Source organism: Pollachius pollachius (genome assembly GCF_949987615.1).
Source record: "Pollachius pollachius genome assembly, chromosome: 8".
In the NCBI taxonomy this organism is placed as follows: Eukaryota; Metazoa; Chordata; class Actinopteri; order Gadiformes; family Gadidae; genus Pollachius; species Pollachius pollachius.
The window spans coordinates 9,019,942-9,040,676 of NC_136941.1; the positions used below are offsets into that span (position 1 = coordinate 9,019,942).

At 43.7% G+C, this 20,735-nt stretch overlaps 3 protein-coding genes across 3 annotated transcripts; 1 reads left to right on the top strand and 2 right to left on the bottom strand.

Annotated features, from left to right (window-relative positions):
- Positions 1-64: 64 nt before the first annotated feature.
- Positions 65-13,861, top strand: clcn6 (chloride channel 6). Its single transcript, XM_079741476.1, has 22 exons — positions 65-158; positions 647-706; positions 934-999; positions 1,098-1,163; positions 1,259-1,325; positions 1,593-1,826; positions 2,123-2,190; positions 2,383-2,441; positions 2,675-2,807; positions 3,232-3,345; positions 3,680-3,846; positions 4,312-4,429; positions 4,539-4,668; positions 5,021-5,174; positions 7,130-7,286; positions 7,621-7,727; positions 8,001-8,187; positions 8,872-9,062; positions 9,747-9,903; positions 10,289-10,396; positions 10,896-11,021; positions 12,026-13,861. Exons 1-22 carry the CDS (start codon positions 84-86, stop codon positions 12,104-12,106), a joined length of 2,625 nt encoding a protein of 874 aa, XP_079597602.1. The 5' UTR covers positions 65-83; the 3' UTR covers positions 12,107-13,861.
- Positions 13,862-15,728: 1,867 nt separating this feature from the next.
- On the bottom strand, positions 15,729-17,496 carry nppa (natriuretic peptide A; the record flags this gene model as incomplete). The annotated part of the gene is made up of 2 exons (XM_079742335.1): positions 15,729-16,037; positions 17,380-17,496. The coding sequence occupies 2 exons, from the start codon at positions 17,494-17,496 to the stop codon at positions 15,729-15,731; spliced, it is 426 nt and encodes a 141-aa protein (XP_079598461.1).
- A 1,680-nt stretch (positions 17,497-19,176) lies between these two features.
- On the bottom strand, positions 19,177-19,807 carry nppb (natriuretic peptide B; the record flags this gene model as incomplete). The annotated part of the gene is made up of 2 exons (XM_079742336.1): positions 19,177-19,485; positions 19,613-19,807. 2 exons carry the CDS (start codon positions 19,805-19,807, stop codon positions 19,177-19,179), a joined length of 504 nt encoding a protein of 167 aa, XP_079598462.1.
- Positions 19,808-20,735: the final 928 nt, after the last annotated feature.

Below are 20,735 nucleotides of genomic sequence, written 5' to 3' on the forward strand. Positions count from 1 at the left end.
AGTTTTGACGGCTTTGATACAACTGCTGTTTTTTTTCGTCACATGACTTAGATGTTGAGAAAGATGCTGAGGGAAATACGAAGATGGCGTGTTGTGGGAACATTTTTTGTTGCCAATGTTGTGCAGGTGAAGGAGAGACGCGGACACCCGAAGAATTGGTCAGTAATGATTATATTAATTTGCATTGCATAATTAATGTATTGCGTTGAGCAGGTATGTTAACCTTATTGGCGTGAGCTGCTCTCTTGTTGCTGGCCACAAGTCTCTGTTGTCATCAGAATCTGAATCAGATATACTTTATTGATCCCCGGGGGGAAATTGAGTCACGTTAGAGTTGCTCCCGTTCTAAAATAACATGCATAGAATAATGTAAAAAGTGTAAGAATATAAGATGTCAAAAGATGCAAATCTTTGCATACTACAATATAAAAAAGGTTAACACAACAAACCTACTCTATGTATACCCCAAACAGTGAACATATTAATGCAGAGAAATGGGATGCAAGAATAGTATAAGTAATATATTTTTGCTAGTCTGAACTGTACAATATAAACAAATCCAGGATTAGTGTCAGAGTATACCAGAGTATTGCACAGTTTAATTATTGAATTATGATGTGACTGCTGAGGTTTGGTTCCACTCCAGGCCATCCTAGGGGAGCTCAGGGAGGAGGAGGAAGAAATTCTACCCAGAAAGGATTACGAGGTAAGGCTACTCACAAGGAACTGCAAGATGTGACGTGGGTGATGGATAGTCTTGTGCCTAGGGGTGTTTGATACTCAGCCGAAAGGTTCTGGGTTCGAACCCCAATGTCCACAAGTCTACCCTTCGACGTCCATTAGTAAGATCCAATGCTCTTTGGACATTTTTTGTCTTAACGGTAATATAATTAAATAGTAGTTGTAACTCACAGCCTTATTTAATTCTTTTAGAGTCTGGATTATGACCGCTGCATCAACGAGCCATATGTGGAGGTTCTGGAGGGATTGAACAACAAGGTACACCCACTCTGCTTTAAATGATTACATGTCTATCAAATGTCAAGTTACTTTATTGTCTTCCTTTTTCAGTAATAAAACATCTCTTCTGTGAATAGAAAGCCAAGAAGTATGAAGCAGTGCGGTGGGTCCTGGTGTTTGCCATTGGAGTCACGGTTGGCCTGGTATGTCCTGAAATAGGTTTCTCTGTTCAGTCCTAGCCTTTTCATGAACCAACCGAGAATGGTGCTCATAATCTTGGTGTTGCTGTCTCTTTCAGGTTGGCCTGTTTGTAGATTTCTTCGTACACCTCTTCACCTCAATCAAGTTCAGCTTGGTGGGACATTGTATCCTTAAAAACGTCACGATTTACACACTCCATCTCATATCCAAGTTGGTATCATGAGTAAGGTGGCAGGGTCATTCCGGGGGTGGGATGTCCAAACCCCAAAGTTTTCTGAGATAAGTAGCCAGTCTACAACGTGTAGATTTAAAACTTGAAAAAGTCAGAGACATTTTCTTTGGAAAAAATCCTCTAGACTAGAGTATATAAATAAACGTTGAACTCTGGTATGTATATCGCTGGATGTCTACCTTAACCTTTGTCTGTGTAGCCGTGGAGGTGTGCAGTGAGAAGGGCTGTCTGGCCCTCTCCCTCCTTGAGCTGATGGCCTTCAACCTGACCTTTGTCTTCATCGCCAGTATGCTGGTCCTCATCGAGCCCGTAGCAGCAGGCTCGGGAATCCCCGAGATTAAAAGCTACCTGAACGGGGTGAAGATCCCCGGGATCGTCCGCCTACGAACGTTCCTCTGCAAGGCCGTTGGGGTGCTGTTCACCGTGGCCGGAGGTGAGGATGTGGCTCTGCCCACCATCTGTGGTTCTGCTGTTTATAATCACCTTCTATATGACAAATAACCCTTTATCGTTTGTATAAGCACTTCTTTCAAATAGATAAGCTAGGAATGTTTAATGAACATAGGGTTTGTGATGTTCTGCGAAGACATGTAAAACCATGCAACCGATGTAGTACACACTGGTTCTTTGTTTCTAATACTTATCTAGTAGCAATGATGAGGGTAATCAATAATAAATAATTACGTTGGTAGGGTTTTTTCTTCTGACGGTCTTTGTTTGACCAATCAGGGATGTTCGTGGGGAAGGAGGGACCAATGATCCACAGTGGAGCTATCGTGGGGGCCGGCCTCCCACAGGTACTGAAGGGCCTTATTTTACTGTTGGTTGGACCCAGGAGGTTGTTGTCAACAGACTAGTATTGATAGAACGCTAGAGAAAACACAATAATATTACTTTCAATTTGTTACAATTGGAATGTTGCAAATTACCCATGCCGTTTTTTCTTTCATGTGAAGTTTACTGTTCAAATGCTGTCTGTCTCCCCATAGTTTCAAAGCATCACTTTTAAGAAGATTCACTTTGACTTCCCCTACTTTCGCAGTGACCGGTAGGATGCATGCACACACACAATCTTCTTCCCCTCCCTTGTTGTATTGGTTATTGGTAATTATTTTCACTTGCTTTTGATTCGATGTGTTATCAAATAAAAAAAAAAAAGATAAAATACACTTCGATTTTGAGGCAGCCATGAGGCAGTACTGGCAGTTCTACAGTACTTGGACCTGGTTATCAACACTGGCACCTGGTTCTGTTGTGGGCCTGACATTTGTGACCCTCCAGGGACAAGAGAGACTTTGTGTCTGTGGGGGCGGCAGCGGGCGTGGCGGCTGCCTTTGGGGCTCCTATCGGAGGGACCCTCTTCAGCCTGGAGGAGGGCTCCTCCTTCTGGAACCAGGCTCTCACCTGGAAAGTGGTAAGCATCGTTGGACATGTTAGGACTAGTGGATCGCTTCTGTCCAGAAGTATATGCACAATGTACATGCACTTGAAACTAGCGATTGACATTCTAATAGGATTACAGCTTATATTCGGGTGTGTCTTAAAACAAGTAAGTGGTGGATTTATTTTTAATGAAGATATCTGACTTGGGTTGCCTTTGTTTTACACTGCAATATAAGGAGAAGCAAGTTCATAAGCCATTCAGAAATGTCTCTCAAAATTATCAAGAAAGCCTTTATACAGTTAATAATAATAATTGAATTTGCTACAGAGCATAGCAACAGCCTTTCAAGGTTGGCATCCTTGGCCAGTGATGAGTCAAGTAAAATGTTGAATAGTGTATATTTTTAAGGATAATTAATTGAAGGACAACATTTATATTAATATTTTTCCTCCAGCTCTTCGGTTCCATGTCTGCAACGTTCACCCTCAACTTCTTCCGCTCTGGGATCAATTTCAACAAGTGGGGCTCCTTCCAGCTGCCCGGTCTGCTGAACTTTGGAGAGTTCAAGGTAGAAAATATTCAATTTCCTCAATGACTTACTGATAATGAACAAAACTTGCCCTAAACCAAACTATTCCCATTGCAAAAAAAATATTTCCATTACAATATATCTTTGGTTCCATATTAATTTTAGTTTTATGCTTCACCATGCAGTTTGAACAACTTAACCAATCTGTCCAATAAGGAAGCTGAAGCCGGATATCACTTTAAATCAAACGATCCAATCCCATCGCTTCTCATCCAACTGAAATATTCAGTCTTGGTTTTCTTAGTTTCTTAGTTTGATCCTCCGAGACAACTCAATTACATACTTCCCCCCCCCCCCCCCCCCCCCTCCCAAGTGTATGGAGGGAGATAAGAGGTGCCACCTGTGGACGGTGGTGGACCTGGCGTTCTTCGTCCTCATGGGCGTGGTGGGGGGGCTGCTCGGAGCACTCTTCAACTGCCTCAACAAACACCTCGCCAAGTACCGCATGAGACACATCCACCCTAAGGCCAAGTTCGTCAGGTGGGTTCCCCTGCTGTCTCTGCGTGTCTCTTTCCCTTTCTTTTCTCTCGGTCTCATTCTAATTAACATGCATCTTACCATTAAAACACACACACACACGCGCAATGTGTGTGAGATCAACCTGGTGTCCCGTCATCTTGCATTGCTGATGTTGGGTTAACATAGGATTTCCTAATTTTATAAACTCACTATTACAATGTTTCTAACTTTGGACGTCTAAATTCCAGGCAATAAGCTCATTCAACACAGTTGCGGGAGGGTTTCTTATCTAGATCATGATATTTCTAGGAAATGCAATAGATTGTTAACAAAGATGAAGACTTTATTATTCCTTATGCTAAGAAAAAATATAAAAAGAAAAATTTAAAAAATATTTATAATTGTATATATATCTTTTATTTCTATACCTTCGTCTGCTCCAAGATTAAATTGAACTTAACTGAATTTTAACCCTACCTCTGGCAGAGTCCTGGAGACGCTGTTGGTCACCATGGTGACGACGGTGGTGGTGTTTGTGGCCTCCATGACGCTAGGTGAATGCCGAGACCTGAGCCCCCCTTCCCACCGGAACGGCTCCATGATGGTGAGCTTTACCCTCCTGTCTGGTGCCCCCTCACTGGGCCAATGTTGTACCAAGGCACAGCTGTTGTTTGACGGTGGCAGTGTTTGTTTCTGCTGCTGTCTCCTCCCAGCTGGGCGGGGCAGAGGACATCAACTCCACGGTGCGCAGTTTCTTCTGCCCCAACAGTACCTATAACGACATGGCCACACTCTTCTTCAACCCCCAGGAGGCGGCTATACACCAGCTCTTCCACCAGGAAGGTGAGCGCACGCATGCAGACACTCACTCACTCACTGTCTTTATCCAGGGATATGAACGCCACCCTTTCAATGGCAAATACCAATTCCCAGTACTTTTCCATGTATTTTCTGATTATATTATTGATTAAAGTATAATAACTTTAATTATGCAGCATTTAGTTTTATTATATTGTGTTACCTATTTCCAATCATATATTTGCCTGTATTGTTTGTAAGCGTCTGATGCTGCAGGTCTCTCCTGAGAAAGAGACGCTCAATGAACAATCAAACAAATCAGCCCTGAACGGAGTCCGTCTCGACAGTGTCGTCCGTGAAGACGTTTTGGACAGCCTGTTTTTGTTTTGGTCCACAGGAACCTTCAGCCCGGTGACGCTGTTGGTGTTCTTCCTGCTCTACTTCCTGTTGGCGTGCTGGACGTACGGCACGGCGGTCCCCAGCGGGCTGTTCGTCCCCTCGCTGCTCTGCGGCGCCACCTATGGGCGCCTAGTGGCCAACCTCCTCAACATGTAAGAGGGGACGGGAACGGGATGAGGGGAGCCCGGATAAGATGTTAAAGGGGACACATTATACCACCAGGTGTTACAATTACAATTAGGGCATTTAGCAGACGCTTTTATCCAAAGCGGCTTACATCGGTTAATACACACATCGACGTCAGAGTCAACCATGCAAGGCGACAGCTCGTCGGGAGCAGTTAGGGTTAAGTGTCTTGCTCAGGGGCACATCAACACTCGAACACTCGGAGCGAGGGGATCGAACAAGCAACCTTTCGGTTACAAGACTACTGCTCTACCTCCTGAGCTCAGCCGAGGTGTGAGTGTGATTAGCCATTGCAAGCCCTGATGTCTAATCAACACAACATCCGCTTGGATGTTGAGGTTCTTTTACCTGTCAGAGTACTGCCTCATCGCCATCTCCTATATTAACTCTGTTAACGCAAAGTCAATTTAGGAGATTTTCCCAAATCGGATCAAGGGAGAACACAAATCCCTGACAAATGATCATCAATAGTCAAACAAAATGTGAATGTTGCTGACAGATTAGGGGCCAACTCTGTACCTTTTTGGCTAGGAGTTGAACATTCTAACCACTGCACTGCCCCCAAAATCATTCTTTGATTATTCTCAATGTGTTCTCAAAAATATTGGTCCTGGCTTCCTCAAAATGCAGGAAGGAAGTGCAGGAGGTGGGAGTGAAGCTCCATTTTAAATCTGAGAGATTATAAAGTGTGCCCCTACAAGTGCTTATGGTTAGAACAAGCTAGCTCCATACAGATACACAGTGTCATTTTCCTGTTCAAAGCCTTTAGTTTCACAGGGGAAACTGAGAAGCTGCTTTTTCTGTGACCTCCCATGAACCACACACACACACACACTGTGGAATCTGCTGACAATTCGATTGTCGCTTTCTCTGGTACCACAGAAAAGTTGTATTTAACCTCCTTCCCACTGTGTACACACACACACACACACACACACACACACACACACACACACACACACACACACACACACACACACACACACACACACACACACACACACACACACACACACACACACACACACACAACTCCTAATCAAGGCTTTCAGCTTCCCTCGACTGTAAGTAAGTTGGGACTTGGACAACTAATGAGGTTCCAGCTCCTGCCAGAATCTCTGCATTCTCACCTGCCACTCCTTGCTTTCTCTACCCTCATATTTTCAATAGAAATGTACATCTATAAATGAATACTTCTACTATGAATACATTGGGTTGCATTTAGTTACCTAAAGTTTGGTTGTCGAGGAACCAATGGAACCTTCTAGTTATTCATCTTTTAGAAATGACCAAACATGGTTTTAAAGTCTTCATATGAAGCATTTTGATATCTGATATGTGTAGACATAATTCATGCTTCAGCTCCCCTGCCTGGACTATTCTGGTCTCTTGGATACCTTTTGTCTGGGACATCTTGCATCACATTCGACTACATGGTGGCACACTAAGCCATCACATCCCCCTCCCCCCATGTGTAATCCAAACGCTGCTTCTGCACCCTGGCACGTTGCCTGTTAAAGATGTCCCACGAGCGGGAGGATTTGCAGCTGCTCTCTCTGGCACCTACATGCTGGAATGGGCTGCCCTCTCCACCTCTTACCTGTTAACACTACTTTTATCTAATGGTGTTACAGCCATCTACCTGGGAACTCTACAGGTGTAGGAAAGGTACTTGTAGGCAAACGCTCCTTTTCTCTGCCCTGTATTACCTTCTGTATACACTCTCCTTTTCTGTGCTGTGATTACCACTAGCTACCTGTACTTACGTAGTCAGTTGGTTGGTTAGTGACTTAGTGATGGATTTAGTTCATTAATCATTCGTTTTGGGGTCAAAGTACACATGCTGCTTTGGTTCTGTTTTATGAGCGGTCAAGAGAAATTGTCACATCTTTTTCTCTTTCATTTTCTCTCTCGCCATAAGAAACTTTGGGATGAACGTGTACTCGGGGACCTTCGCTCTGATTGGAGCAGCCTCCTTCCTCGGGGGCGTGGTCAGGATGACCATCAGTCTGACTGTCATCCTCATCGAATCGACCAATGAGATCACATACGGACTGCCAATCATGATAACACTGATGGTAGGTATCAAAAAGAAATGTTTATATCTTGCTTTAATAAGAGGAGGGTCTGCACGTCTATCCTTGACTTCACACTTGGCGGGTGCATTGCTGAGGACCAGAGGAGTTGCAGTGTTGAATGTGAAGTTGTTTGTTGAGTGGTTCTCAATAAAGTGGCATGCAGCAATAAGGCCAAGCAATTGGCCCATTCCGCACAAGTTGCTCTGTATGAGAGAGCATTTATAATATTTTAATTTCCTATGGTTTTGGTGTGTTTGCCTTGCAGCAAGGTAGCTAAATGGACAGGTGTCTTCTCCACCATGCTTATAAACTCTCCTTGCCCTGTGTTACCCAGGTGGCTAAGTGGACAGGGGACTTCTTCAACCACGGTATCTACGACATCCATATCCACCTGAGGGGCGTGCCTTTGCTGGAGTGGGAGACCGAGGTGGAAATGGACAAGTACGCTATATTGTGCATTAGTATACTGCCCCCTGCTGTACAGGGGATTGGAAAGCCTTATAGAATTGTCCGTCATTGTCCTTTTATTAAAGCTATAGTGTAGGCATTGATTTTAGAAGACTTCTAAATGATGAAGTTGGTTAAATTCTCCAGCAATCAATATAATTGATTTTCTTTCCACATGAAAAAATTCTCCATACTATGTACAACAGTAAATCTGTTGTACATTGCCCCTCAACCTCTCTATTCATCTCTATCCGTCTCCTCTGATAGGCTGACGGCCAGTGACATCATGGAGCCCAACCTGACGTATGTGTATCCGCACACGCGTGTCCAGTCTCTGGTGAGCATCTTGCGCACCACGGCCTACCACGCCTTCCCCGTGGTGACCGAGAACCGGCCCAACGAGAGGGACTTCATGAAGGGAAACATTCTGGTCAGCAACAACATACACTTCAAGGTAGGACATCTTGGATCCACTCTGTGGTCATTTGATGCCATTTTGGGTCCATTTTCATGTGTTGTTTATGATCTTTTAGAAATGTAGCTTCCTAACAAATATTGTTTATTTATACTGTACATTTCTATGTCTTTGGAATGGTTTATTGTTAAGTACATATTTTCTGTTTGATCATACACTGGTATGATCAATTCCTAAATTGGTTCTCGTTCTCAGTGCGCGAAGCAGTTTCATCTGTAGACCACCGGGGGGTGTTGGGGAGCTGTAGAGAACCCAAAAAGTCTCGCAGGAGAAGGTGTCACCCAGATCATGACCATATTAAATAAAGTCATTGATTCTCTGAGATGGAACACCAAAGACCTTCCCTTACTCCTGAGCACACCTTAGCCACATTGAGGATAGGCTCAACACTTTGAAATCAAGGCTCAAAGCGTATTTCTGTTTGCCTTTAAGCTCTTTTGTTTAAACGTATGCCTCTACTGTTGTTTTCATTATTCCATTATTCCATTATTCCTGTACTTTAATTTATATTTATCTTTAAAACGGTCCCCTTGTCATAATTGTCCTCTTTTCTTAATGTCTCGGTTCCGGCCGATGTAAAGCCCTCTGAATGACCTTGAGGGGGCAGTACAAAAAAACAAACAAACATTGACAACGTCCTGTCTGTCACTTCCTGGCGCGCAGAAGGCGAACATCGTGACGCGTGCGGGGGAGCAGCGGCGGCGGTGCCAGTCCATGAAGTCGTACCCGTCCAGCGAGCTGAGGAACGTGTGTGACGAGCAGGAGGCGGCGGCTGATACGGCCGCCGTGGCCGCGGCCGGCGCCCAGAACGCCCAGGAGGGCGAGGACATGCTGCAGCAGATGCTGGACCGCAGGTGGGACACGCCCCCTTAAGCAGTCCAACTTTATTGATATCATGCTTTAGGCGCAGAAAACAGTGTGTGTAAGGTCATCGACATAACCAGAGCAAGGAATTGTCTTAAAGGCCAAAGCATAAGGCCACGTCGGGGCGGACGGGATGTAATGTTCTGGAACAGGGGCGCCCAGTACGTCGATCGCGATCGACCGGCCGATCGCAAAGGTCGTGCTAGTTGTGTGACATTCCCCCCAAACAAATACAAATATATTTATTTAATTTTATTTATTTTGGCAGTCAGCCTTTTCCGACTTGAAGATTAGTAAGTACAAATACCATTCCACCATGACTGACGGTCGTTTGTAAAACTGCTTGAGACTAGTGTCCGGACAATGCAACCCTGGCTGACTCCATTGGGTGCAAGTCATCAGAGCATGTACTAATTATCTATAAATAAATATACGTTTAGCATTTTTCGAATGGCGGTCGATCACTTTGATCTGCCCTTTTTGAAAGTCGCTCACAAACCGAAAAGGTGTGGGCACGCCTGTTCTAGAATCCTAACTGGCGAACTAACCAAACTGACGCAATATCATACCACGCGTCCAAAGTCCACACCGTGACTTAGCACTGCTTCACTCTCACCTTTTAGTGTGAAAGTTGTCTGAAACTCCTCCTCCTCTCCCCCTAACCTCGTCCCCAGGTATGTGCCCTACCCCAACCTGTACCCCGACCAGTCCCCCAGCGAAGAGTGGACCCTGGAGGAGCGCTTCAGACCGCTCACCTTCCACGGCCTGGTCCTGCGCTCGCAGCTGGTCACGCTGCTGCTGAGGGGTGTCTGCTACGCCGAGAACCAGTCGGTAAGGACGCGCACGCATGGACGGATGCCGTAACTAGCAGCGGCACGCGCATGTTCTCAATCAGTATCTTATTGCATGCATTTTTATTCATATGCTGAACGTTAAGACCATATTTCTTTTGCTATTATTTATGCAAATTGTTTGCTCTCTTGTGTTCGTTGCTTGGGAACGCTGAGCCCTGAGTTTTTGTTTGTGTGATGTTTTTATGTCAGGTTTAGCGCCTGGCCTTGGGAAATAATTGTGTACACGGAATCCAAAAAAGGCGTACACTAGATGTTTAGATGTATACATTGTAGTGTGGACATGGCCAGAAGGATGCTGCTGCCTGAGTGTACAAAGACACCAGCCACTCTAACCTTTCCTGCTGTGTGCCCTCTGACCCCAGAGTGCCACCCAGCCCAGGCTGTCCCACGCGGAGTTGACGGAGGACTACCCCCGCTACCCTGACATCCATGACCTGGACCTGACCCTGCTCAACCCCCGCATGATAGTGGTACGCTCCAGACCATCCCAATCCATACACTGGATCACTCCATTAATGGTCTCTTATGGGGGAGGGTCTAGTGTTGTGGTTAGAGTGGTTAACTCCTATCATAATAGGGTACTGGGTTTGTTTTCCCAATGTCTAAAGACCACAACCTTAAGGTGTCCTTAAGCCTGATGCCCCCAACCCCTGCAAGCTCTTAAAAGGGGTGATTTCATACCAACAGGTGTGTGTGTGTGATTAGCCATTACAAGCCGTTTGGAAATCTGCCTTTCCCTGTGTTTTAGTGATATCACGAGTGTGAATGTCCACCTAGATGTATGAGGAATAGATGAGCAACTTTTGCTACAATCCACTGGGTAGGCTGGTAGACTGATCTATCCAGTGTACATCTAGGTTGCCACGCCCACTTGTGATGTCACTTCACAGTTCAGTTCTCTTTACATTCAGTACATCTCCTAAATAACCAGGATGTTTCAACAGTCTTTTCCTGTGTTCACTCCCGCAGGACATCACGCCCTACATGAACCCGTGTCCCTACACCGTGTCCCCCAACACACACGTCTCCCAGGTGTTCAACCTCTTCAGGACCATGGGGCTCAGACACCTGCCGGTGGTCAACGCTGTTGGGGAGGTGAGTGGTCCTGTCTGGGTGATATCAGGTTATATAGACCCTGTAGGGGGCCGGACCATTGTAGACCCTGTAGGGGCTGGAGGTGAGTGGTCCTGTCTGGGTAATACCAGGTTATATAGACCCTGTAGGGGGCCGGACCATTGTAGACCCTGTAGGGGCTGGAGGTGAGTGGTCCTGTCTGGGTGATACCAGGTTATATAGACCCTGTAGGGGGCCGGACCATTGTAGACCCTGTAGGGGCTGGAGGTGAGTGGTCCTGTCTGGGTGATACCAGGTTATATAGACCCTGTAGGGGGCCGGACCATTGTAGACCCTGTAGGGGCTGGAGGTGAGTGGTCCTGTCTGGGTGATACCAGGTTATATAGACCCTGTAGGGGATGGAGGTGAGTGGTCCTGTCACAGGACTGAAAATTTTATTTTAATGTGTTGTAACAGCCGTTTGAAACTATGTGTGTAAATTCTCACGCAACTGTGAGGCAGTTTCATTAGACTTAGTCTGGCGGAGCTTTGAGTTCTAAAGCTCTACCGGATGTACCAAACTGTCAACAACTCAACAACTAAATTAACATAATCCTACATAAATCCAGAATGGCGTCAATGGTTATGAACCAAATACCCTTTAGATGTGCAGTGGACGTCGTGGTCCAGGAATATATCTCCTGTCTCCTGAATTATGTTTTTTGTGTATTGATTGAATAAACATTATAGCTACAATTGTGAGTGAGTTTCAAAGAACAGGTTACACTGGAACATAAATGTAGGTTTGTATTTACAAACATATAGAAAATATAGGACAAAGTTATTGCAATATTCCGTGTGAGGGTATACATTAAATATTTAATTCTAATCCTGCTTCCCAACCTGCCAAATCTAAGAGAGTGGCCAAACTGTTTCCCAAAACAAAGCTATAGAGATGGAAGTAAAATGGTAAAGAAATCCTTCTTGAGCTATGATGAACCACTTCCCCTGTGTGAGCTGGCCCTCTTTCCTTTGTTTCCACGCAGATCGTGGGGATTATCACCAGACACAATTTAACCCACGAGTTCCTCCAAGCAAAGCTCCGGCAGCATTACATCACCATCTGAACACCTGGCCTCCTGCTTTTCCAGATGTTCTCCTGAGCTCCTCTCTCCAAACACACACGGTACTTAGACCCCTTGTGAACGCGTTAGACATGATCGTTTCCCTGTCGTTATGGGGCCTCGCGTGACCACACCGCCAGACGACTTTAGACTTCCACTTTCCTCATCGAAGGGCGGCTGATATTCTATAATTTAAATAGCACGACATGTGAAGCATGTTTCTGCATTGTTTTATTTGAAGGGGTGCAGCACTACTCGTATTGGCTTCTTGGTTATCAATATAGATATAGGTTATCAATATAGATCAATAGATACTGGAACATATCCCTAATACATTTAATTATCTATAGCACATACCACATCCGATTTCCTGATTTTTGCTTCTTTACCACATTGCTATCTTTATATGAACTGGCAGATAACACTGCAGATAATTGTGTGTGGGACTTTAAATTGGTTGCTCCCCTCCTCAAATGTGGTGTTGTGCATCCCAAACATTATTTTATTTGTATTATAACTGCTTCATTTTAAGCTTTCAGTTTTCGTTGTTCAATAGCATAGCGAATATTATTGGGGGGCAACACACACTAACACTAAATGTTCTACCAAAGTGAAGTTATCCTACACTTGAACTTGTTCCTTTTTGTCTCCTCCCTAATCCTAATAACCTAAATTCCCCTGCGACTAAACACCCTAACCTCGTCACTGTAGCACTTTTAATTATGATTTTTTTTATCTGTAAATATAATTTTGGATTTGCCGTGTCTGTGAAGGGGAATGCAGTTGCACTAATAGCTTGCGTCACTGTCGCAATGCGGGCCTTCAGCAGAGAGGCTTGTCTTTTAATAACAGAAAGGGTTCTCTTACCAGGCGGGTTCACCTTGAGACGGCCCTGTCCAACTGGGTCGCTGTGCTCATTAACAGCCTGTGTGCTGCTGAGTGTGGCAGTGGACAGAGTGCTCCCTCCTCTGAGATAATGGCAAATGTATTTTTGTTCTGTGTTCAGGGAAAGTGTACACAATGTGTTTACCTGTCTTGAGGGATGATCAAGCCATGGTGCTTTTTTGTTTTGTTGAATGAAGGAGTTGTATGAGTTTATCACACTCCTTAAAGGATCATTCAAAGGGGAAACGTTTTTGAAGCGTGTAGCATGTTACCAGTTTGCTTGGAAACGTCAAACGTCTACTGAAGGACACCATTCAAGCAGTTAAGGTGATGAATGGGGTGTTATTGTGGTGATTTTTTTATTTTAAGACTAGACTGTAGAAGGGAAATGAACAAAGGACGTAGGAAAGAGCACATACTGTGAGAGTATTCCAGAAAACGACCCTAATGGCACATTTAAGCATCAAACATTCCTTATGTATCGCTTATCCTCCTTTTGTTTATTGAAGATATTTTTAGATTATTATTTTTTTAATCAGTTGACATATAATTTAATGTGTCTTTCACACACACACATTTGAAGTACAAACCAACAAACGCAATCCCTGGAAAATGGTGAGAAATACTCTAGCTGTATAGTCATCCATTACTTTGAATATGACTTGCATTTTATCCAGACTATGTGGTAGTATCTTAGTATTAAAGTATCTGGTCGTGACTGTCAAGGGATTACAAGACACACAAATTTAAACAGGGAGGCCTTACTCAAAGGACGTTGAAGTTTCCATTGTTTGTGGAATACTTGTGTCTTACATGATGAACCTGCCTTGGAGGTTGAGTTGTTGCTCTGTACTCGTTGTGGAATGGAAACCAAACTCGGGGTAAAGAGCTTTTTAATGTAGAATAAAACAAATGCAGAAATTTCTGTCTCATGCTTTTCTTTCACCCTCGAAGGCTTTTGTCATGCATACAAATTTGAGAATTTCAGAATTTGCTACATTTCTAAATGTTGATTGTACATGGTAAACACTTTTATCCAAAGCAGCCTACCGTGGATTGGATCCATGTCATTAGTGAGCAGGTGGGTGTCAGGGCATCTTGCTCAGAGATGCCGACAGGTAGATTGCAGACATTGGGGATCGAACCTGGAAACTCCAGACAAAGAGACTATGGTTCCCTAAGTAATGTTTTTATTCTTGAATTAAAAATTGCATTTATAAAACTGCCGTTAAAATAGCAGCCTGTGAACATATTACATCAATGTACTACTGCAATACTGAGTTGTTAGTTTACATGTAGTATACATATTCTCTGAACATGCTCAATCAGGGGCTGTGAGGTCTGTTCCAGCTAACTGTTTTCCACATTATGCTGATGCTGGGAGAGCAGCCAGCCTGGCTGCTAATCAGGCTAATCTTTACCCACGGTGGAACATACATTAAAACCCTGAGCTCTCTGCATCAGGCACCTGTCACCTTTTTCACTGCTTTGGATAAAAGTTATTATTAAATAACGGAACTATAAATAAACTGTATAGTGGTCAGGTATGATTCAGATTCCTACAAATTAAAAGCACACCTCCAAAGCTCTGTACAGTTCAGGTTTGTACAAAATAAGTGCACATCCAGTCTGTACTGTAATGTTAAAATAAAAGCGCGTTCTGAACGGTCTGCTTGGTTCAGGTGTCTACAAAATAAAAGCGCAGCAGCTCCGAAGGTCTGATCTCCCCCAGTTGGCTGTGTCTGGGTGGAGGGTTAAAATGGTGGGTTGAGTCTGAATGAGTGTAGAGGTAATAGGACCTGACAGCGGAGCTCTGCTGGCTCTCATATGGCACTAAAGTATGGTGACACCTCAGCTGTGATGGCTGCCAGAAGTCATTATACCCCCACCCCATTAATGTCCACACTGCTGTCTGCAAAGCATTTTTCACACCATGAACTGGTCACTTGTTGGGTATTAATAGAACGGGTCTATTTCTGACATTGAGATAATATCACTGTCGTGTCTTGCTTCAGGATTGACTTGAATTGACCAGGTGTTTCTTATTGCTTGTGGTTGATCCATATTTTGGATATTTACAGCTCTCAAATTTGACTATACAGATGTGAGCCAAAAGAATGATTCCGAGATTCTTTGTATTTATTTTATATTCAAATGTACAGCCAAATGTCCAAACCACAGATTATTCAGAAAAAAACACTCATTTACATTTGGTTTACTTGAACAATTGCAAATGGAAAAGATGACCCAAACTTATTTAAAAGCATATTCCTGAAACCATGTGTTTTGAAATGCGATTTCAGTCGCATTTACTACATGATCTCATCGAAGTGTTGTCAGAACAGAGGGTAGCCAACTTCTACATAAAGAGAGTGACGATCATAGAGACAGTGAAAACGTTCTCTGATGCACCTCTCAATCATTCAGCCTGTAAACAGAACATAGAAAAACGTTAATCCTAATCTTTCAGTCAAATCATGCTTTTCATATTAAAAGTGTAATGATTTCAATCCCCCATTTCAACAAGTCTGGTATATCACACTACTGTTTTGTTTCAATTGGTGTCATGGTTGCAATGCATTCGGGAGCATGAGAGAACAATGAGACTCAATACAAACATGATTTTATCACTAAAAGGTGGTTGTGATTTTTGCAGATTGCAGCTTTAAGTGAGAATAGGTCAGAATGAAACACAAATTGATTACTCTACAAATATAATTGCAGCTACTTATTCCCTTCGTCATTTGCCACTCCTGCCGTTACCTCTTCCGTTGTTGCACCCGAGGCCGCTGCTGTTCCCAACGCGGTCCATCCGGCCCCCGAAGCAGGCCGACGTCCGACTCCTAGTGGCCATGAGCAGGTCCTGCAGTCTGCTCCTCTGGGTCGCCGTCCGGCCGTAGCCCCCCGCAGCGGGCTCCTGGGGCCTCTCTGGGACGACCAGGGCCCTGTCTGGCCCCTGGTCGGCCCCGTCGTACTCCTCCTCCTCCAGCAGGGTGTTGTCTTCTGGCGCCCCGCCAGCCAGTGACTCCTCCAAACGCTCCAATAGAGACTGATGTGATGGAGGAGGGATCATGTTGTTATTAACGTTAAACAGGTTTAATCTGACTATATTCTTCCAATTATGAACTGCCTCACTATTGGGTTGGACACTTCCTGAGCTGAAGTTAAGTTTGAAGTTATCTTTTAACCTTTTTCATTAAACAGTTGGAGAGCATTTCAGAAAGCTACAAACTCATAATAGAAGTCTAGTGTTTGTTTATGAACCCTTGCATTGCTACTATCTTAAAGATGTATTTTAGGCGCTCATTGACGCATGCCCTTTGAAAATGTGAACAAGCCCTGTGAAAGTCATGCAATTGCTCTAATTACAGTTATTAATATGTTGCGACGCTGTAGGGATAATTCAAGTTCATAAACATCTCCCAGTCAGCCAGTTCCTCGCTGCGCTAGTTCTGTCCTTGAGGTGGAAAGAAAGACTGCACTCCCAGAGGAGTTTTAAATATTTTCTTTCCCTCAAAATCTTTTCTTTTACCAAAATAATTCTGATGAACTCTTTGGACAACTTCCAGTGGTTTCTCTGTTTCAAATCTCTCCACGTGAATTTATTACTTATTAATATGTGCCTTTCTCAGTGTGATGAAACTAGAGTGAGGGACGTGTGAGGGAACACAGTTCATGGAGAGGGGATGCAGAAGTAGCATTCTGGATAATGTCCCGGCGGTCCTTGAGAAAGTCACTCTTGACTGTCAGACATGTGGTGTGGCTTTTGACCTGACATCACTACAGGAGAGAGTGCATGAAGGCCATTCTAACGCCTGTATATCTATGATAGGAGAGTTGGGGTCTTGACCCTTTATAACCAAGTTGTCCTGATATGGATTTGAAAAGTAGCAGTTTCAAATATTTCTAAAGCTGTTTTATACTGGTTACTACGACACCATTTACATTAGGGAATTCAATTATGTTATGTTGGATTTTCCCACATGTTAAAAGCAACATAGATCCAATATTTACTGAAGGGCTTAAATATACTGACATTTCTGTAAAGAAATGCTGCTTTAGAGTAACTTCTTGTAAATTCTACATAAGTACTTAAGTACGAAATACTTATGTTAATAAGTACAAACACAATGGATGGGATTCTTACAAATAATAGAAGTACCATGAAATGTCTCTTTAAATTGAAATTCTTATTTAATCTTAGTGTACACTCTGATTAACAAAAGGTGGCTTTTCGGTTTTGGAATAATCCCTATTTTGCCCAGATTATTTCTGAGTTTCTCCATGGATTTGCATAACCCTCTTGAAACCAAACTTCACCCCTACCATTGAAATAAAACATGGACACACAGAGAAAACCAGGTTCTCATAAATCTGGTTCCTGCTCTTACCTTGAGCTGGGCCAGGTCCCCTGTAGTAGAGTACGGTCTGGGCAGCACATGGCCCCGGGCCCCCAGTCTGAGCTGACACAACAAGGCCAGCAGGCCCCACAGGACCGCTGTCTTCATGGTTTAGTCCTGGTCCACTGGCTTGTCTGGCTAGCCCCCGCTGTCCCCAGACGCTTTATACCGGCCCCCAAAGGCGTTTGGTTAGACATCTTTTGGCAGATTGTCTCGAGTGCATTCCAACACCTTCCGAGCGATAATCCACGCCAGTCACATGGCTTTTTTTTTTAAGTGAGGAAGGCTGGTGGGTGTGTGCGTTGGTCAATTGTGTATGTCTCTGTCTTTGGCAGTGTGACTGGTTGCCGCTGGTTACCTCAGTCGCTACATCAGTCGCTACATACCATAGTAGGCTGTGGTCTGCTCAGGGAGAGGGCGGGGCTTATGTTATTGTTATTGTGTACTTATATCATTCATCATTACCTCGATAATATCTTCATTATAGTGGTTCAATTATGATTTAATCGTTATATCGTGATTTTATCTGTAATATCGTCAATGTATCAATTATATCATTGTTGTATCTGCAATATCTTCATGTTATCGGTTTTCTATTCATTTTATCAGCAAAATCCTCATATCGTTTAAATAATCATTGTATTGGTTATAGGCCTATTGTCATTGTAATGGTTTGAATGTATTTCAAAGATTCCACCAATGATTACAGCTTTTGTTTTGTGGTTACAAATATGAGTTGCATGACAACCATATAAGTCAGAAACATTAATTTCAGGCTACTCCTCTCTTTGTAAGTGTGTGCGTGTGTGTGCGTGTGTGTGTGTGTGTGTGTGTGTGTGTGTGTGTGTGTGTGTGTGTGTGTTTTGATCAACTGCACTCAACTTGTATGTGCTTGTGGTAGATTTATAAATATCAAGTAGAATATGCTATAGACTATAGGACCTATTTCATTTAATTTGAGATACATTTTGAAAGACTATGTAATTTCGTGGTTTACGTGGTGGTTTAACCCCAAACCAACGCGTGGTTTGGGGTTTAAAGAGGGATCGGGCGGAGCCGGAGTCTCTACTATCGATGCGATCTGTTCGCTGTCCAAGGTGCTGAAGCTTTGGGTCGCCGTTCTTTTCCTTACAGACTATTAATCATAGCCATTACTGTTGACGCAAGATGTAGGCTATGCCTATTATTTCACATATTAATCCATGTCTCTTCGTTTCCTACATCAAATTTTACGTATTTAGAGTAAGTTTGTAGGCATAGAATAGCCTTGAACTCGTGACGTGGCCTAATATTTGTGTAACTTTTTTCTTCATCGTAAATAGCCTAATTAAGTGCAGGCTCTTTAACAAAAGGGGAAACCCCAAAAGCAACAACAACACTATAATGCGTAGATGTAAACATTTATTAATGAATTATTATTACCATTCAGCAGTAGGCATATATCAAGAGCATTCACACATCGTTACACATACATATTTGAAGTCAGGACAAACAAAGTAATAATAAATATAATTAAATAAATATGCTATGAATAAAAATAGGCTATTCTTTGGTGGAGAGCTTGCAGGTTTTTCATTTGTTCAGACATCATCTTGTCCTTGAAGCTGCAACAGAAGTAAAACATTTTTGGGTTATTTTCCATTGCTGAAAAAGTGGAAAAGTTTCCAAAGTGGACACCAGGAATGTAAGGAAAATAATTGAATAAACAATGTGATTGTACAGGATATACTGGCGGCTATCCCAAATCACTCCTTCATAGACCTTACATAAACGAGTCCACCACAAAGATTAACCAGCCCACTCACTGAACCTGCTGGCGGTGTTGCAGCCCAGGGAGCTCATGGAGCCGATCCGGTCCATTCTCCCGCCGAAGCAGTTGGACGACTTCCGGCTGGAGTCGTTGTTCCGGACGGACTTCAAGTTCTTGGCCGAGAGGAACTCCCTAATGACGGCCTCGTCCAGCCTCGCCTGAAACTCTTCCTGGTCGCTGTTCGGCTTAGCGGCTATGTCGACGTCCAAAACGTCCTCCCTCTCCACGGGCATTTGATCCATCCTGGTCTCCGCCGGTAGAGACTCCTCTAGTCTGCGGAGTAGCGTCTGCGATTCAAGACAAAATATATTATATTTCAAAATGATATCAAATCAAAGATTTGCTACCTAGGCTGAGTCTATTAGTCGAATTCAACAGCAGTATTGTTACACAATGACAACTCTGTAGGCTTACCTTTAAGAGGTCAACGTCATTATCGCCCAGGCCGGTGTTGACGGGATGCGATCTGAACACCTGCAGGTTGACGAGCAGACCGAGGCAGAGCAGTGAGAGATGAGACAGTTGCATTTTGTCTTCTGTTTGTTTGGTTTCTGTTCCCTTCGTGTCTTTGCTCGGAGGCTTTCTTGGTTTCTGACCCTCGGTGAGCATGGTTCTTTTATATGGAAGTTCGACATCCTCAGCTATGCGAGGAATTGGGTTCGCATTCCTGACACCTGATTCTGATAAGGCGGCCCGTCGGAAACGGCTCCTTTTAAAGCGTCGACCGTGTGAGAGGATCCACAGCGATGACATAGTGACTTCGATACTCTGCCAAGAGGAGATATGTTTTGTTTTAGAATAATACGTGCACCGTACACGCTCCACGGTGCCCCAGCCCCCGCCCTTTGAGTGTGACATTGTTTCACGACGTTAAGTGGCGGGAACGTGTTTAGTAAACACGTGGGGTCAAGCGAAGGGCACCGTCGTATCGTTCTATCAATTCTAAATGTGGCCGCGCGCACAGTGAGCTCATCCACTCCTCCTCGAGTTCCCGCTCTTGGTTCAGAATGCGCTCGAGACTGAGTTGGGTCATCACTGGGTTGGCCCCCCGCACGTCCGCTGGTGTTTACATCCCTGTTCAACAGGCGGATTCAACACGGGGTGTGCATTGATTTGAGAGTTAATAACGGTTTTTTTTCGTTTTTTATGTTTGTTTTCCGGCTATACATAGCCATATATCTTTCATTTTATGTTGTATTATGTGTATTATTGCTACTTTGGGAATATCTACGCCTGTATTAAGTGAATTTAAACTTTACATTGTTCTCAATTCTCTCCCTTCATTTCAGTCTGGCTATGTATTTTCAGTTAGTTCTTTGAACTGTGTAAAGCAAATTCTAGATATTGTTCTGGGCATAATTGATTGTGTCTCACATGTGAGTAATGTTGTGTTAATATAGAGGCGTTTTCGAGGTTGAATAGGCCTTTAAAACATGCAGATGGTTCAGAGATGCTATAGGCCAACTTACTGTTCACCTCGAGAAATGGACAGTTTATTTCCAAATTCGAGGCAGATGACAAGGAAAAAGAGTGCCAA

Coding starts and splice junctions, on each gene's coding strand:
- clcn6 (XM_079741476.1), top strand. CDS start 84: ATGGCGTGTTGTGGGAACATTTTTTGTTGCCAATGTTGTGCAGGTGAA. Junction 1,326..1,592: donor GTTCAGCTTGGTGGGACATT/GTATCCTTAAAA, acceptor TTGTCTGTGTAG/CCGTGGAGGTGTGCAGTGAG. Junction 5,175..7,129: donor GTGGCCAACCTCCTCAACAT/GTAAGAGGGGAC, acceptor TCTCGCCATAAG/AAACTTTGGGATGAACGTGT.